The sequence below is a fragment of the Leuciscus leuciscus genome, assembly GCF_965113295.1.
Source record: "Leuciscus leuciscus genome assembly, chromosome: 3".
NCBI classification, from domain to species: Eukaryota; Metazoa; Chordata; class Actinopteri; order Cypriniformes; family Leuciscidae; genus Leuciscus; species Leuciscus leuciscus.
The window spans coordinates 36,828,409-36,845,764 of NC_138727.1; the positions used below are offsets into that span (position 1 = coordinate 36,828,409).

Here is a 17,356-nt window from a genome sequence, read left to right on the forward strand (position 1 = left end):
ATGGTAGAGTCAGAATTTGGCGTAAACAGAATGAGAACATGGATCCATCATGCCTTGTTACCACTGTGCAGGCTGGTGGTGGTGGTGTAATGGTGTGGGGGATGTTTTCTTGGCACACTTTAGGCCCCTTAGTGCCAATTGGGCATCGTTTAAATGCCACGGCCTACCTGAGCATTGTTTCTGACCATGTCCATCCCTTTATGACCACCATGTACCCATCCACTGATGGCTACTTCCAGCAGGATAATGCACCATGTCACAAAGCTCGAATCATTTCAAATTGGTTTCTTGAACATGACAATGAGTTCACTGTACTAAAATGGCCCCCACAGTCACCAGATCTCAACCCAATAGAGCATCTTTGGGATTTGGTGGTACGGGAGCTTCGTGCCCTGGATGTGCATCCCACAAATCTCCATCAACTGCAAGATGCTATCCTATCAATATGGGCCAACATTTCTAAAGAATGCTTTCAGCACCTTGTTGAATCAATGCCACGTAGAATTAAGGCAGTTCTGAAGGCGAAAGGGGGTCAAACACAGTATTAGTATGGTGTTCCTAATAATCCTTTAGGTGAGTGTATATATACACTACAGTTCAAAAGTTTGGGGTCAGTAAGATTTTTTTATGTTGTTAAAAGAAGCCTTAAAAATGCCTTGGTGAGCAGAAGATACTTCTTTTAAAAACATTAAAAAAATCGTACTGACCCCAAACTTTTGAACGGTAGTGTATATATATATATATATATATATATATATATGTATGTGCATGTTTCTCCTTCATAAGCCATGCTGGATATGGTAATGTCAGATGTTAGTTATGGAAATATGTCAGCAGAAGCTCATCCACCAGGAGGTGCTCAGCGACGCTGATCCTCTTCTTTCTGTTAAAAAATAAATTTAATTAAATTAAAACTATTATTTGCATTTCTTAAATGCCAGTGTACCCGTAAATATGAGACTGTAAAACTTTAATATCAAATGACTTGAGCATGAAATTAAATCCCTAATGAATGGCTAGGGATAAAATCATATGCCAAACAAATGGTGTGAATGGTGTCTGTATTGGGTCTGTGGCTCGAAAGCTTGAGAAGGTGCAGAACAGTACAACACAATCGCCTCTAGATGACTCTAGTGTTTCAAAAACCATTTCAAAGGTCAAAAAGACCCTGAGGATCACTTACCAATGATCAACCAAGACAGCCAGGAAACAAAGTTAATGGAATATAAATCCGAGTGCTAATCATCCAATGAGAATAAAGTTCAACTGCCATGTTCTAACTGAATGTCACTCCTCCAGGGTCCGGTAACTATGACTGTCTAATTTACAGTTATTATTCACTTATTTTTCCACAGTTTAAACATTTGTGCAAGATCTCACAAGTGTGCAAAAAGATCATATAATTAACATGATAAATAAATATTAATTCTTGCTTTTTGAAAATATAAAAAAAGTCAGAAAAGTACTTCCAAGGTCAAAATAAAGAAGAAGAGGGTGATTAAATGTGAACATGGTGAGTTTCCCACCACAAATATTTAAGCAGTTCAGTTGATTTACACATTTCACTCATGTTACATTTTATGTTTGTGTGACAGAAATTTGTAGAAGAAGAAAAAATCATGGTAGGTCTATAATGTATTGAATATATTGTCTGATTAATGATGTTTCTTTTGAGATGCTGTTGACTTAAAAAAAATTCCCACTGGTGTTTAAAAAAAAAAAAATTGGTACTGTTCTATTTATAAGTCCATCAGTGGTTTAACCCCTTGTCTCTCAGCTTATCTAATCCAATACAAAAGTCCACTATAATCGTTGCTTAAATTACTTGTTATACCTCAATGTTCCTCGGGTCTTAACAGAGCTTGGGACGCCTTCTGTTGCTTGGAAAAATCTAGAAAATATATTAAATTTGTCCAAGCACCAGTTTTTAACATGGTTAAATAAGGGTAATTGAAATTAAATGTATGAAAAAAATGTCAAGCTGCCCTTTATCATTAATAATAATGTCAAAATGTCAGTTTTTGTGAGTGACATCAACTGAATTCCAACTTTAAACATTTTGTAAACATTTTTTTTTTTTTTTTTTTTTACTATTCTTTACCTCCATCTGTTGCTGAATCCATGTGATAGCTTCAGTTATGCTGGTGTAAACACCTGGTTTGTTTTTTTGCCCACAGCTCTCAGCCTGGCTGGCTGTCCCCACTAATGTCCACCCGGACCCCTGACAGGCCAGCGGCCCTCCGTTATCGCCCTACAGACAGAAGACTAGGGATTAAACTAAGGTGCAAATACATTCAAGTGTACTTGTTTCAATAATGACTATTGTAGTTTATTATGATGACACAAAGATGCAATACCTGACATGTACCAGCACCACCCTCCAAGTATCCTGCACAGATGTTCCATGAGGTCAGACCCCGTCTGCGGCATTTTCTGCCGGACAGTAACGGGACCTGAGTGACATGTAGGGACACACTGCTCTCTCCTGCACAACACACACACATGTGCATTCTGAAGAGTCAACTCCAAAAATACAAAACGATATAGTCCTCAACATGTCTTCAAAAGCTGTGAAACTTGTTTACCACAAGCATTTGCAGAAGAGATACCAGTCAATCAGGAGCTCACGAATAATTTTATGTTTTGTCATGTTTTTTTTTTTTCTTCTTCCCATTAAATGCCCTTAAAAATGTACTAACATCTGATGGATCCACACTCACCACTATCCACTGTGGCTCCCCAGCCCGAGATTAAACACATCTGTCCATCCTTAAAGCTCTCGCCGTAACTAGGCAGACAGATGGGGGCTAATTGGTCTGAGTCAAAAAAAAAAAGATACATTTTGTTAAAATCATGCTTTTAAATCCATCTATTGTACAAATATTTCAGCCAGTGACAAAAAGCTAATTCTTACCGTTGAAAGACAAAGGTAGTTTAAGCCTTATTAGTGCTATGTTGTAGCTGAGTCCTCCTGGCCTGAAGTTAGCATGGTAGATGATTTTCTCCACAGAGAGAGCTCCTGATACACTCAATGCCTGGTCTATCATCCCAGCATACACTGTCCATAACACTGGCTGAGCAAAACTTTGAATAAAAAGAATCACGGATGTAAGTACTGGACCATCATAAACTAATCTGGATGATCCCAGAGCCAGTTTAAACTATGCTGGACCAGTATCAGCATAAACCATTTTGAACCAGTACAGAACCGGAATAAACCAGCCTGGATCAGTACAGAACCAGTATAAACCAGTCAGGACTGGTACAAGACCAGGATAAATAGCCTGGACCAGCATAAAACAGTCTAGACTAACACAGAACCAGTATTGCGGACCGGCACCCATCCAGGATAAAACACCAGACCATCACAAACAAATCTGGACCAGCTCAGGATCAGCATAAATGAGTCTGAACCAGTATAAACCAATCTGAACTGGTACCAGACCAGGTTAAAACAGTCTAGACCAGGACCAGATCAGAATAAACCAGTCTGGACCAGCATCTGACTAGCATAAAACAGCCTGGACCAGGACCAGCCCATTCCAAACTAGTCTGAACCATCATAGAACCAGTATAAACCAGTCTGGATTAGCACCAGACCAGGATAAAACAGCCTGGACCAGCACTAGACCATCACAAACCAGTCGGAACCAGAACATATCCATCATAAACCAGTCTGGATCAGTTTAGAGCTGGTATAAACCAGTCTGTACCAACACAAGACAGTCTGAACAGCACAAAACCACTATAAGCCAGTCTGAATCAGCATCACACCATCCTAAACCAGTCTGGACCAGCACAGAACCAATATAGACCAGTCTGGACCAGTACCAAACCATCATAAACTAGTCTGGACCAGCACAGAACCAGTATAGAACAGTCTGGACCAGTACCAGACCATCATAAACTAGTCTGGACCAGCACAGAACCAGTATAGCCCAGTTTGGACCAGTACCAGACCATCGTAAACTAGTCTGGACCAGCACAGAACCAATATAGACCAGTCTGGACCAGTACCAAACCATCATAAACTAGTCTGGACCAGCACAGAACCAGTATAGACCAGTACCAGACCATCGTAAACTAGTCTGGACCAGCACAGAACCAGTATAGACCAGTCTGGACCAGTACACAACCATCATAAACTAGTCTGAACCAGCACAGAACCAGTACAGACCAGTCTGGACCAGCACCAGATCATCACCAACCAGTCTAGACCAGCACAGAACCAGTATAGACCTGTCTGGACCAGCACCAGATCATCACCAACCAGTCTGGACCATCACAGAAGCAGTATAAACCAGCTTGGAGCTGTTTCTGAATGATATACTCACCCATAGACACAGTGAGCAGCAGTGAGTATCCAGCGCTCACTGATGACTGATCCTCCACAGATATACTGGTTCTGGTAGTGTAGGCTGACCTGCCATGGGACCTGTCCGGGCCTCGACACGTTTCCTCCCACAATACGACTGCGGGCGGCTGGCCTGGAACCACACTCTACACAACGACACACAAACTAGATTTGTCAATTTTCTGGGGGAATTTTTTTTCACTGTCACAACTCTAGGATGTTGCTGCAGCGTTAAAATGAGGTTGCTAAGTGGTTTTGAATGTTTTTACTATACATACGGTACAGCTGTAAAGAGTGTTCTAGTTTAATGCTAAGGCATTTCTAGAGTGTTCTGGGTGGTTTCGAACTGATTACTGACTATACAATACAATATTGCCAAGATGAAGACAATCTTAACTTTTATGAGAGTATGATTAACTTAAACTGCGCAACAATACACTCATTGCTTATCTTTTAAAGATTATTATCAGCCACTCACCTATACATTTGACAGCTGTCACTATACCAGAACTGCAGAGAGTCTTTCTGGAATAATAGAAAATACACTTTTAGTGGCATCAATATTTCTGTCTGACTGAACTACTCATTATAGTTAACTGTTCATTTATCTTTTTATTCTAAAAAGCATATCGACTTGTCATGTCAAACTGTCACAACTCTCTCATTTTATTGCAGCATGGAGTCAAGATGTCTCCTTTCTTTTTTCTGTTCAAAACCTCATCTCAGCTGCCAAGAATAAGGCCGACCAGACGTTCATACATCTGAAGGTAAGATATCTCACAACCACAGTCCTGACTGCTTTATCGGATACCAAAAACACTCCTGAACATCAATATCTGCAGACACTTCAGTACTGAACGATCTGCCATGTAATGCGTCAGTCACTGGACTGATCTTATTTGACAGTCTTTTGGCCTAAATACTTCTTCCTCAGGGCTTGAGTCTATTTGATTTAGACCTGAGAAAAAGAGTGACTGAAATGCTCATTTGTAAGCTAAAGAGCAACCGCTATTAATATCATAGTGAACACAGGGCTCCAAAATTTGGGCTTTAAATTATAATTTTTGCTTGTTTGAAAGGAAAGTCGGATTCAAAAAAGAAAAGATTTGCATCATTCAGCCTTACATTTGGACCACATTGTGTTAATTTTTTTTTTACTTTTTTGTTCACACCAAACGCAAAGTGTATATTTGCATTGCGTTACTCGCTCTAGATTAGGCTACATACCGGGATGTTTCTTGTTTTTCGCATCACTCACGCAGATTCCCCCAAAAAAGAGTGTCTTGAAGAGTGAAGAGTGTCTTCACGCACATCATCAACAATAACAAAATTTCTAATGGCGTGTTCACACCAAACGCGAATTTAATTATTTGTGCGAGTAGATTACATACAAAGTCAATGCAAAGACTAGCCTGGAAATCCAGACCTAAATCTAAAAGATTAATGGTCTGGCATCGACTAATGAAAATCGGCCAGCTCGAAGGGCCGCACCAGGCATGCATTTGAAAATCTCACTGCACGCAATTGGATAACACTATGACCAATCACAACAAGTTATCGCTTAGGTACCAGCAGAGCTAACTGGTAGATTAGACTCTTATCGTATCCGGTCGGCAAAACAGCAAAAACGCCCTTCTTGCAAAGGAACGATTCGAGCGCCGTCTTCTGTTCCTCTTTTAGAGAAAAAGTCTAAATCTTTCATTGTAGCGGCCAAAGCCGTTTCAAACAAATGGTGTTCATCCATAGCCATCTTGCAATGTTTACTAATGACTTCGACGTCGCAGCACTGTAGCCATCTCGCCCCTGGCCCGCCTATATCAGATAACCTGATGTGATTGGTGCAGCTCAGATAGAGGGGCATATTTAATGAGCATCATTACTCGACACCAGAGTAACTCACTGAGCAAATTCAACTTGTGCTTTCGCGAGAACTCTGGATTACCAGGGTATGCAAAGACGCGAATAGACGCGAATTCAACTCGAGCGGAAAATTCGCATGACGCTTAGAAATTTTGTTGTTGTTGATGATGTGCGTGAAGACACTCCTTTTCGCGCGATGTGAAAAACAAGAAACATCCCGCGAGTAATCTAGCAAGAGCGAGTAACGCGATGCGAATATACACTTAGCGTTTGGTGTGAACACACCATAAGCGGCATGCGAATTTTCCGCTCGAGTTGAAATTTCTGCGAATATCAAGCTTTCGCGGCAAACGCATCGCCCAATTCGCTTCATTTGCGCCGCCCGGCGAGAATTCGCGTCTATTCCTGTCTTTGCTTTGACTTTGAATGTAATCTACTCGTGCAAATAATTAAAGTCGCGTTTGGTGTGAACATGCCATTAGAATACTAAAACAAGACCAATCTGATGTAAGTCTCACGAAGCTAAAATAAAGGCTACATCATAATATCACGTTCAATCATTTCGAATCAGACAAGATGAGGAAAAAAGGGACACGACACAATTTTCTTTTCTTTTTTAAACAAAACTTTTTATGCATTTCGGCCATTCATTTATGACACCAGCGTTTTGGGGGCCTGAAAACCCAGACTTTTGAAAACAGGTTTCAGTGCACGTTTTTGAAAACGATAGTGTTATCGTCTCCCTGTAAACTACAAAAACGTTTCGTTTCTTTACAAAGTGACATCGCCAACAACTGGCCTGGCAGCATTTAATACAGCGATAATACACACAGGTGTATAAAAGAAGGTTTACCTAACATATGAAGAGTTGTGGATCTTGATGGTGTCTTGAAGGGTTGTTTGGTTGATATTGAGAGCCACTAGATTATTCTGAAATACTGCTTCAATAGAGGAGATGGGAATGGCAGCAGAGCTTATGTAACTACAGTCAGAGAGAGAGCAGAACAAAAGAGAAATTACTCTAGTTATTACCAAGTTACTTTAGCAAGAATCGATTGGATAATGCTTGAACACACTAAAATGGCACAATTTGAAAAAGATTTTAATCCAGTGTAAATTGGCTGTATAATCAAAACAATTACATGGGAATAAAGTGCTCTCATATATTACAGCTGGAGCACCGAGTACATTCTCATTAAGTTTATAGTTATTAAATGCTAAAAGACACAAAACTACACTCTTAGAAGAAAAGGTTCGATATAGAACCTTAAAGTTTCTGTCAAGCTCTTCATATTTAGAACCTTTTAGTAGTTTCCATCTTTAAATTATTTTATGGATTTAGTTTAATTAAATTTGTTTAAATTATTGTATTATTTTAATTACATTTTATGAACTAAACAGATATATCTTTATACAGACATACTTTATCACTAGAAAAACATTTAATAACCTGTTAAACATGAAAGTATTATGTATAATTAAAGAATTCTTTGGCATAAAGTGCTCTTTAGGGTTCTATATAGAAACCCACTGAACCTTTTATACCCAACAGAAATATCTCTCTCTTTCCCTCTCAATTTCACACTTTCATTCATAAGCTGTTACTTCTGAACAGATGAAATCAGTTGACTTTAGCTGATGCTGATCGGTTCTCTTATTAAGGAGACGTGGCCCGAGGGACTGTAATTAATTGTTATTTCTGGCCAAAACAGCTACTAAATTCAAGTGCCAAGATGCATAATAAAGACAGTGATGCCAAACAAAAAGATCAGACCTCTAAAATTTAAATAAAGACAGGAGACTGTAGGTGTTAAATGTAACATCTTGACCTAGTTGAGGTGAAACAGCGTTTGCAATGATGTTTTTTTTCTTCTTTCATTTAATGGCAGACTGATTTTAATTGGATTAACTATGCAGGTAATGAGGCCACCGGGAACAGAGGCACATTATTATTCATAGACACCCACACAGTGCAAGAAAACACACACACACACACACACATGAGAAAAGTATCACCATATTTCTGTTTAAAAGGGGGAAATCCCTGCTTTGCTCTGGAAAATAATTTTCCCTAAATAGCAGACATGGGCGGTGATGATGGCAGTTAGTTAACAGAAATGAACACCCAATATGTGTAAATGCCATGGAAATTTTTTATGAATATATATATATATATATATATATATAATATATCACATTATAAAATAAATGTTTTTCTCCAAAACACGTTGGACACAATTATTCATACCCTTTTATTAAATACCTTTTTGCAATCACCTTATGCCAAGATAACTGCTCTGAGTATTCTCCTATAATGCCTGATGAGTTTGGAGAACACCTGACAAGAGATCAAAGACCATTCCTCCATACAGAATCTCTCCAGATCCTTCAGATTCCCAGATCCATGTTGGTGCTTCTTCTCTTCAGTTCACTCCACTCATCAGGTCAGGGAACTGGGACGGTCATGGCAGAAGCTTCATTTTGTGCTCCCTAACACATTTTTGTGTTGATTTTGATGTTTGTTTTGGATCGTTGTCCTGATGGAAGATCCAACCACGGCCCATTATAAGATTTCTAGCAGAAGGCGTCAGGTTTTGATTTTTTATCTGTTGATATTTGATAGAATCCACGATGCCATGTATCTGAATAAGAAGTCCAGGACCTCCAGCCGAAAAATAGGCCCACAACATTAAAGATCCAATGGTATATTAAATGATACACATGGGGTACTTTTTATCCTTGTGTGAACCAAACCCATCTAGCGTGTTTGCTGCCAAAAAGCAATTTTTTTTGTTTCATCTGACCACAGAAGCCTGTGCCATTTGAAGTTCCAGTCGTGTCTGACAACTGAATATGCTGGAGTTTGTTTTTGGAGGAGCGAGGAGCATTTTTCTTGAAAACCTCCGAAACAACATGTGGGGATGTAGGGGTTGTTTGATTTTTTTTTAATAGGCTTTCTGATCCCAAGACTCAACTAATCTCTGCAATTCTCCATCTGTGATTATTGAAGAGTCTTTGGGCACTCAAACTTTCCTCCTCACCGTCCATTAAGACAATATAGACACACGTCCTCTTCCTGGCAGATTCGTAACATCTTTAGTTGATTATAACTTCTTAATTATTGCCCTGATGGTCAAAATGGGGATTTTCAATTCTTTAGCTATTTTCTTACAGCCACTCTCTATTTTGTGATGCTCAACAATCTTTTGCTGCACATCGGAACTATATTCTTTGGTTTTACTCATTGTGATGTATGATTCAGGGAATTTGGCCTTTGTGCTTCCTCATATTTAAACTCCTGTGAAACAAGAATTGTCATAGCTGGACAATTTCATGTTCCTAGTCACCCTGGTGTGCTAAAAAAGGTAAATATTAATGGGAATATACTTGAGAGATATTTTATTCATAAAAAAATCTAGGGGTATGAATAATTGTGGCCAACATGTTTTGGAGAAAAACATTTATTTCATAATGTGATTTCCCCCCCACTTTCAATTCTTTTACTTCAATGAAAGGTTAAATTTTTACCAATTTTTTTAATGAAAGATCAAAAGGATAAATGATGCAGATTTATTTTTTACAGCCATTTTTGATAATATTTACCAGGGTTATGATTAATTCTGAGCACGACTGTATATATAAGGCCGAGTCGGCCGACCAGACGTTCATACATCTGAAGGTAAGATATCTCACAAACACAGTCCTGACTGCTTTATCAGATACAAAAAACACTCCTGAACATCAATATCTGCAGAGAGACTTCAGTACTGAACGATCTGCCATGTAATGCGTCAGTCACTGGACAGATCTTATTTTGACAGTGTTTTGGCCTAAATACTTCTTCCTCAGGGCTTGAGTCTATTTGATTTAGACCTGAGAAAAAGAGTGACTGAAATGCTCATTTGTAAGCTAAAGAGCAACCGCTATTATTATCATAGTGAACACAGGGCTCCAAAATTTGGGCTTAAAATGATCATTTTTGCTTGTTTGAAAGGAAAGTCGGATTCAAAAAAGAAAAGATTTGCATCATTCAGCCTTACATTTGGACCACATTGTGTTAAAACAACATTTGAATGTTGCTTAGAATACTAAAACAAAACAACCAATCTGATGTAAATCTCACAAAGCTAAAATAAAGGCTAGATCATAATATCACGTTCAATCATTTCGAATCAGACGAGGAAAAAAGGGGCTGTTTATACGACACAATTTTTTATACGATACAATCCCTGCTTTGCTCTGGAAAATGAATTTTTCCTAAATAGAAGACATGGGCGGTGATGATGGCTGTTAGTTAACAGAAATGAAGACCCAAAATGTGTAAATGCAATGGACATTTTTATAAAAAAAAAAAAATATATATATATATATACACTCACCTAAAGGATTATTAGGAACACCTGTTCAATTTCTCATTAATGCAATTATCTAATCAACCAATCACATGGCAGCTTCAATGCATTTAGGGGTGTGGTCCTGGTCAAGATAATCTCCTGAACTCCAAACTGAATGTCAGAATGGGAAAGAAAGGTGATTTCAGCAATTTTGAGCGTGGCATGGTTGTTGGTGCCAGACGGGCCGGTCTGAGTAATTTACAATCTGCTCAGTTACTGGGATTTTCACGCACAACCATTTCTAGGGTTTACAAAGAATGGTGTGAAAAGGGAAAAACATCCAGTATGCGGCAGTCCTGTGGGCGAAAATGCCTTGTTGATGCTAGAGGTCAGAGGAGAATGGGCCGACTGATTCAAGCTAATAGAAGAGCAACTTTGACTGAAATAACCACTCGTTACAACCGAGGTATGCAGCAAAGCATTTGTGAAGCCACAACACGCACAACCTTGAGGCGGATGGGCTACAACAGCAGAAGACCCCACCGGGTACCACTCATCTCCACTACAAATAGGAAAAAGAGGCTACAATTTGCACGAGCTCACCAAAATTGGACAGTTGAAGACTGGAAAAATGTTGCCTGGTCTGATGGGTCTCGATTTCTGTTGAGACATTCAGATGGTAAAGTCAGAATTTGGCGTAAACAGAATGAGAACATGGATCCATCATGCCTTGTTACCACTGTGCAGGCTGGTGGTGGTGGTGTAATGGTTTGGGGTGTGGTGGTGTAATGTTTTATTGGCACACTTTAGGCCCCTTAGTGCCAATTGGGCATCGTTTAAATGCCACGGCCTACATGAGCTTTGTTTCTGACCATGTCCATCCCTTTATGACCACCATGTACCAATCCTCTGATGGCTACTTCCAGCAGGATAATGCACCATGTCACAAAGCTCGAATCATTTCAAATTGGTTTCTTGAACATGACAATGAGTTCACTGTACTAAAATGGCCCCCAACAGTCACCAGATCTCAACCCAATAGAGCATCTTTGGGATGTGGTGGAACGGGAGCTTCGTGCCCTGGATGTGCATCCCACAAATCTCCATCAACTGCAAGATGCTATCCTATCAATATGGGCCAACATTTCTAAAGAATGCTTTCAGCACCTTGTTGAATCAATGCCACGTAGAATTAAGGCAGTTCTGAAGGCGAAAGGGGGTCAAACACAGTATTAGTATGGTGTTCCTAATAATCCTTTAGGTGAGTGTATGTATGTATGTATGTATAATATGTAGTTCCTCGTTAGAAATATTCTATTGGATTGAAATTGTGAGTAAATATATATATATTATTATTATTATTATTATTATTATTTATTTTTATTATTATTATTATTTTTAAATCCTAATCCGTAATCCTTATCCGGTAAATCACAAAAAAGAGAGAGATATATAACCTATACATATAACTTCTTAAGTCAAAAAGAGCGGAAACCCTAAAGAACATTCAGCTCTTGAAACTGAAATTTAAATGACTGGAATTTTAATAAAATTTAGTTTAATCTGAATTTTTTATTTTTTGTGTGCAAAATTTCATTTATTTTAATTATAATATTTTTATAGTTGTTTTAGTTCAATTTTATCTATTGACACTATGTTAATCTATTGACAAGTTTTTGTAAAAAATTTAAAAAAAGTTTGAAAACAAGCAGCCTTGTAATTATAGCAGAAATACAAGAGAAATATACAAGTTTACATTGGGGGCCTTCAAATATTATCTTGAAGGCAATCCATCTTCCCCGACATACTTGCATCATAAAGATTCATTGTAATCCTGATTGTACCTGTTGTATCCCAGTTGTCTGCAGGCTAAGGAGCCCAGGTGAGAACCCCAGCCTTCAGAGCACACAGTCATCCACGAGCCCCTGCTGAACACCTGCAGCACAGAGCTTCTGCCACTCACACGCACTGAGACCGAGACAGAGAGAGAGAGAGAGATGCGGGTCAGTTAAGACATGCACGCTTCACATGCTGTCAGTGGTTAACATCTGGGGTCTGGCTTGTAGGATCTGCTTATAGATGGGCTGATGACAAAACTGGCGTGGAAAGTTGTTTGATTATATATTTTTTAAATTCTTTGGAATGACATGCATCATTCACAGTAACGTGTATTAAAACAATACATAGGGTGCTTAAAGTCAGGAAGAGACGGACAGGATCAGCCCACCACAGTTGAGTTCATCTTCTCCATCTCCACAGTCCTCGACTCCGTCACACACAGCTTTTCTGCTGATACACCGAACTGACGACACGCAGTGAAACTTTCCTGAGCAACTCCCCAGACCCACTAGAGACAAAGAGAGTGCTTTCAAAATGCATGATGGTGACCGACACACACACACACACACACACACACACACAAACACTCCTTTCTAAGAGAACTTAAAACAACCATCTGTTAGCGGTGACCCACTGTCATAGGTGGAGCTCATTAAACATTTACAGTTCCCGATGCTCAAGATGAGTTTCAGTAGTAACTAAGGAAGACACTAGTAACTTACCTTTACAAACACACACACACACTCACACATACATTTATTTTCATCATCGGTGGGGACTTTTCTTTGACTTTTATTGTCTATATACAATTTATAATACAGACCCTTTCCAAAAAATTTGAATATCATGGAAAAGTTTATTTATTTCCATAATTCCATTCAAAACGTTAAACTTCCCTAGATTATAGATTAATGGCCCACAACTTAAACGATTTCAAGTATTTAGTTGTTTATTTGTACATAATTTGGGCTTCCAGCTCATAAAAGCCACGAAAACAGGATTTCAAAAATTTGAATGTTACATGAAATCACACAGTAATTACACAGTAATACCATGGTCATTGAACCAGGTTTTGGTTATTTTGGCAGTATGGGCAGGTGCAAATCCTGCTGGGAAATGAAGTCAGCATCTCCATAAAGCTTGTCTGTTGAAGGAAGCATGAAGTGCTCTGGAAATGTCCTGGTAGACGGCTGCGTTGAGTGGACAGCACAGTGGACCAACACCAGCCGATGACATGGCTCCCCAAACCAACACAGACTGTGGAAACTTCACACTGGACTTCAAGCATCTTGGATTGTGTGCAATCTCCATTCTTCCTCCAGACTCTGGGACCTTGGTTTCCAAATGAGATGCTCTCATCAGAAAAGAGGACTTTAGTCCACTGTGCTTTATTAAATCCAGAGTCAACGCAGCCGTCTACCAGGACATTTTCAGAGCACTTCATGCTTTCTTAATTTCCCAGCAGGATTTGCACCTGCCCACACTGCCAAAAGAACCAAAACCTGGTTCAATGATCATGGTATCACTGTGTAATTACTGTGTGATTTCATGTAATATTCTAATTTTTTGAAATCCTGTTTTCGTGGGTTTTATAAGCTGGAAGCTCAAATTATGTACAAATAAACAACTAAATACTTGAAATCGTTTAAGTTGTGGGCCATTAATCTATAATCTATGGAAGTTTAACGTTTTGAATGGAATTATGGAAATAAATAAACTTTTCCATGATATTCAAATTTTTTGGAAAGGGTCTGTATTTGCTTTTTTTAGTGAATATATTTTAAAGTGTAATTTATTCCTGATGTAAAGCTGAATTTTCATCATCATTATCAGTGTCACATGATCCTTCAGAAATCATTCTAATATGCTGATTTTCTACTCAAGATTTATTTTTTTATCAATGTTCACCTTTTATGATGAAAAATGTTGCTGCTTAATATCTGAGTAAAGATGCTGAAAATTCCAAAGGAGGAATAAATTACATTTTAAGATATATGCAAATAAAAGTCATTTCAAAATATGACTGGTTTTTACGGTATTTTTGATCAAATAAATGCAGCCTTGGTGAGCATAAGAGACTTCTTTCAAAAACATAAAAAAATCTTAAGTTGGGAAAAATGTTGTGCTCAAATTATAATAAAAAAACACACTCTCACCTCCCAAACCTATTCCTAGAGACAGAATCAAGACTATAAGGAAGACCAAGATGATAAGCAGAGCCAGCAATCTGCGAGACACATACGGCCAACACAAAGATTTCAAGTTTGACAGGTCCTTTCCTGAGAGAGAGAGAGAGAGAGAGAGAGAGAGAGAGAGAGAGAGAGAGAGAGAGAGATATTGAATAATTGATTGAATAAATCAGTCTGCTGAAGGCCAGTGCTGCCAGTGGTGTAAGACTGATTAGATCACACATTTTAACACCTCAAGTAACTGAGGTGGCCATGTAAACCACACACCGACCGGAGCCATTCCAATTTACTTACACACTGTGACACCAAGAAAGCGAGAAGCCTGCTTACCATCCAGGAAGGGCTGGACCTTGATGACGGGCACACCTGGGCTGGGTGGGATCTGAATGTTGTGGACTTTGTTGTACACAGGCAGTGGAGCTGACGCCACAGTAGGCAGCTCGACCGGGACGTGGGGGTCCTGTGTGCCCGGGTCGTAGAAGTGAATCGAATGGCTGTTTCGACTGCTGAAGGAGCTCACGTTGAAAGTATTGGGGGTCTCCACAATGGGAAGGTCCTCTTCTGTGATGGAGACCAGCTCAAGAGCTCTAGATTCAGTGCCGTCCTCTATCAAATCCTGAGGAAGTTGGTGAGAAGACTGACGAAAAAGAAACCGGTCACATTTTTTGGAATAATTATGTTGGTTGTTGGTTTATGTTTTTAAAGTATCTTATGCTCACTAAACCTGCATTTATTTGATCAATAATACAGTAAAAACAAAGAAATGTTATTACAATTATTACAAACTATTTTCTATTTTAATACATTTAAAATGGAATTAATTCCTGTGATGCAAAGCTGAATTTTCCGCATCATTACTCCAGTCTTCAGTGTCACATGATCCTTCAGAAATCATTATAATATGCTGATTTGCTGCTCAGATATTAATAATGTTTCTTATTATTATTAATGTTTAAAATAGTTTTGCTTCTTAATATTTTTTAAGAAACCGTGATTGATTTTTTTCAGGATTCATTGATGAATAGAAAGTTTTTTTGAAATAGAAAACTTTATAAATTCGAATTTAATGAGTCTTGTTGAAATAAATGTATTTTGTCATTACTATGAAAATTCCTATGAAGTGTGAAATTACTGCAAAATTTTTAATTGTAGTTTGTTTCACATAAATATTTGGCAGCAACATTGTTCATCATAAAAGGTGAACATTGCTCTGTTATTGTGAATGGTAGTGTGCCATTGTTTCCACAAAAATATTAAGCAGCACCACTTTTTTAAATATTGATAATAATAAGAAATATTTTTTGAACATCAAATCAGCATTATAGAATGATTTCCGAAGGATCATGTGACACTGAAGACTGGATTAATGATGCTGAAAATTCAGCTTTGCATCACAGGCATTTTAAAATATATTCAAATTGAAAACAATTATTTTAATTTGTAATAATATTTCACAATATTACTGTTTTTACTCTACAAATAAATGTAGCCTTGGTAAACGTATCCATAAGTTGTTTGACATAATCTATTATTGTTTAGGAAAACTTTTTTTAATTTTTTTTATTCATTCATTCATTTCTCTAACAATACTTTTTTTTAAATTCTACCAGACCAAAAAAAGAAATGGTTGAAAGCTTTACACCAAGTACACTTTCACAATTAAGCTGTACACACAAGTGTATTCACGGTGTAATGACAAAAAAAGAGCATGATGGATGGAGTGACACTAGAGAGAGAGTATGTGGCAGCTGATGTGATAGACGTGGCTTGTCAACCTTGATATCATTTAAAAGTGTCTGAAACACAAGGACACCAGCAAACACTGGGACATGAAATACCTCTGGTCATGCTTCCTTACCCTCTCCTCTCGGCTTCCTCCCTCTGAACCTGGCCGCTCCGTCTCTCCTGTGCTCTGGGAATAAGAAGCCATGACTGTTCTCTCATCCTCTCATCTTGGATGAACGAGGCAAATGAGAGACGACAGTGACACCGATCTACTTAGGAAGTGAAAAAGTGACGTTGTGAATGGGAATCCAAGGCCCTCGCTCTGTTTAATCCTTGTTAGAAAGAATGAAGAATGAAATATTCCAAGTGACTCCAAATCCAAGTGACCGCCTGTGAAATTACCTTTGGAGAAATTGAGAAATGAAGTGAAATTGAGAAATTGAGGGCTAATATGAAGGTGACTAACTGGAGAGCAAGAGAACTTTCCTTCTGACTGACTTCATATCTTATTCTCGTTCCCCTCTCTCTCTCTCTCTCTCTCTCTCTCTCTCTCTCTCTCTCTCTCTCTCTCTCTCTCTCCCGCACACAGTGACACCTGAGCAGGTGTGCAGCAGTGTTTTGTCGTGTCACTACAGCTGTGGATCAGGTAATGCTGGACGGGCTCTGCTTCTGAGGTCCTGTTACACTAGAAGGTCAGGCAGGATCACCAGGCACGAAAAGGTCATCAGTCTTTAGGCTGTTCCCTAATTCGACACTATACCTCCAAGACCTATGATTATATTCATTAAGCACCTTGTGGTTTCTAGACAGATGCTCTTTTTTCATAAAAGCATATTTTCAATTTCTGAACTTCTGTTTCAATATTTTTGTGGGGCTTAGATATAAAAAATAAATTAAAAAAAGAATGAATTAAAGCCTTGTTAAAAGACTTAAGTCCTTTTTTTAAAGGGTGAAAAATACCCACAATTATATTCATTAAGGACATAGGAGTTTCTAATTAGATGCTTTTTTCATTACAAAACATGAAAATGCATTTCAAAAACCTCTGTTATGAT

At 38.5% G+C, this 17,356-nt stretch overlaps 1 protein-coding gene and 1 long non-coding RNA gene across 3 annotated transcripts; one reads left to right on the forward strand and one right to left on the reverse strand.

Moving 5' to 3' along the window:
- Positions 1-1,452: 1,452 nt before the first annotated feature.
- LOC309494275 lies at positions 1,453-17,356 on the forward strand. 2 transcript variants are annotated; one of them, XR_014204274.1, is made up of 8 exons: positions 1,453-1,513; positions 1,596-1,622; positions 2,178-2,282; positions 5,030-5,121; positions 12,407-12,551; positions 12,747-12,931; positions 14,988-15,204; positions 16,891-17,356. It is a non-coding gene; the product is annotated as an uncharacterized lncRNA (long non-coding RNA). The 2 variants fall into 2 exon arrangements; XR_014204275.1 differs by having other exon boundaries at positions 1,498-1,622.
- On the reverse strand, positions 1,613-16,876 carry tmprss3b (transmembrane serine protease 3b). Its single transcript, XM_082163545.1, has 12 exons — positions 16,435-16,876; positions 14,907-15,213; positions 14,544-14,666; positions 12,776-12,895; positions 12,393-12,516; positions 7,068-7,196; positions 4,833-4,879; positions 4,335-4,500; positions 2,915-3,084; positions 2,721-2,816; positions 2,358-2,485; positions 1,613-2,251 (listed from the first exon to the last, which is right to left on the reverse strand). The coding sequence occupies exons 1-12, from the start codon at positions 16,504-16,506 to the stop codon at positions 2,051-2,053; spliced, it is 1,683 nt and encodes a 560-aa protein (XP_082019671.1). The 5' UTR covers positions 16,507-16,876; the 3' UTR covers positions 1,613-2,050.

Bases quoted from the DNA above. Each gene is read 5' to 3' on its own strand.
- tmprss3b (XM_082163545.1), bottom strand. From the start codon at position 16,506: ATGGCTTCTTATTCCCAGAGCACAGGAGAGACGGAGCGGCCAGGTTCA. The intron at 3,085-4,334 runs GTGAGTATATCA...TTTTATTCAAAG, and splicing joins GCTGCTCACTGTGTCTATGG to TTTTGCTCAGCCAGTGTTAT. The intron at 2,817-2,914 runs GTAAGAATTAGC...TTTTTGACTCAG, and splicing joins ACTACCTTTGTCTTTCAACG to ACCAATTAGCCCCCATCTGT.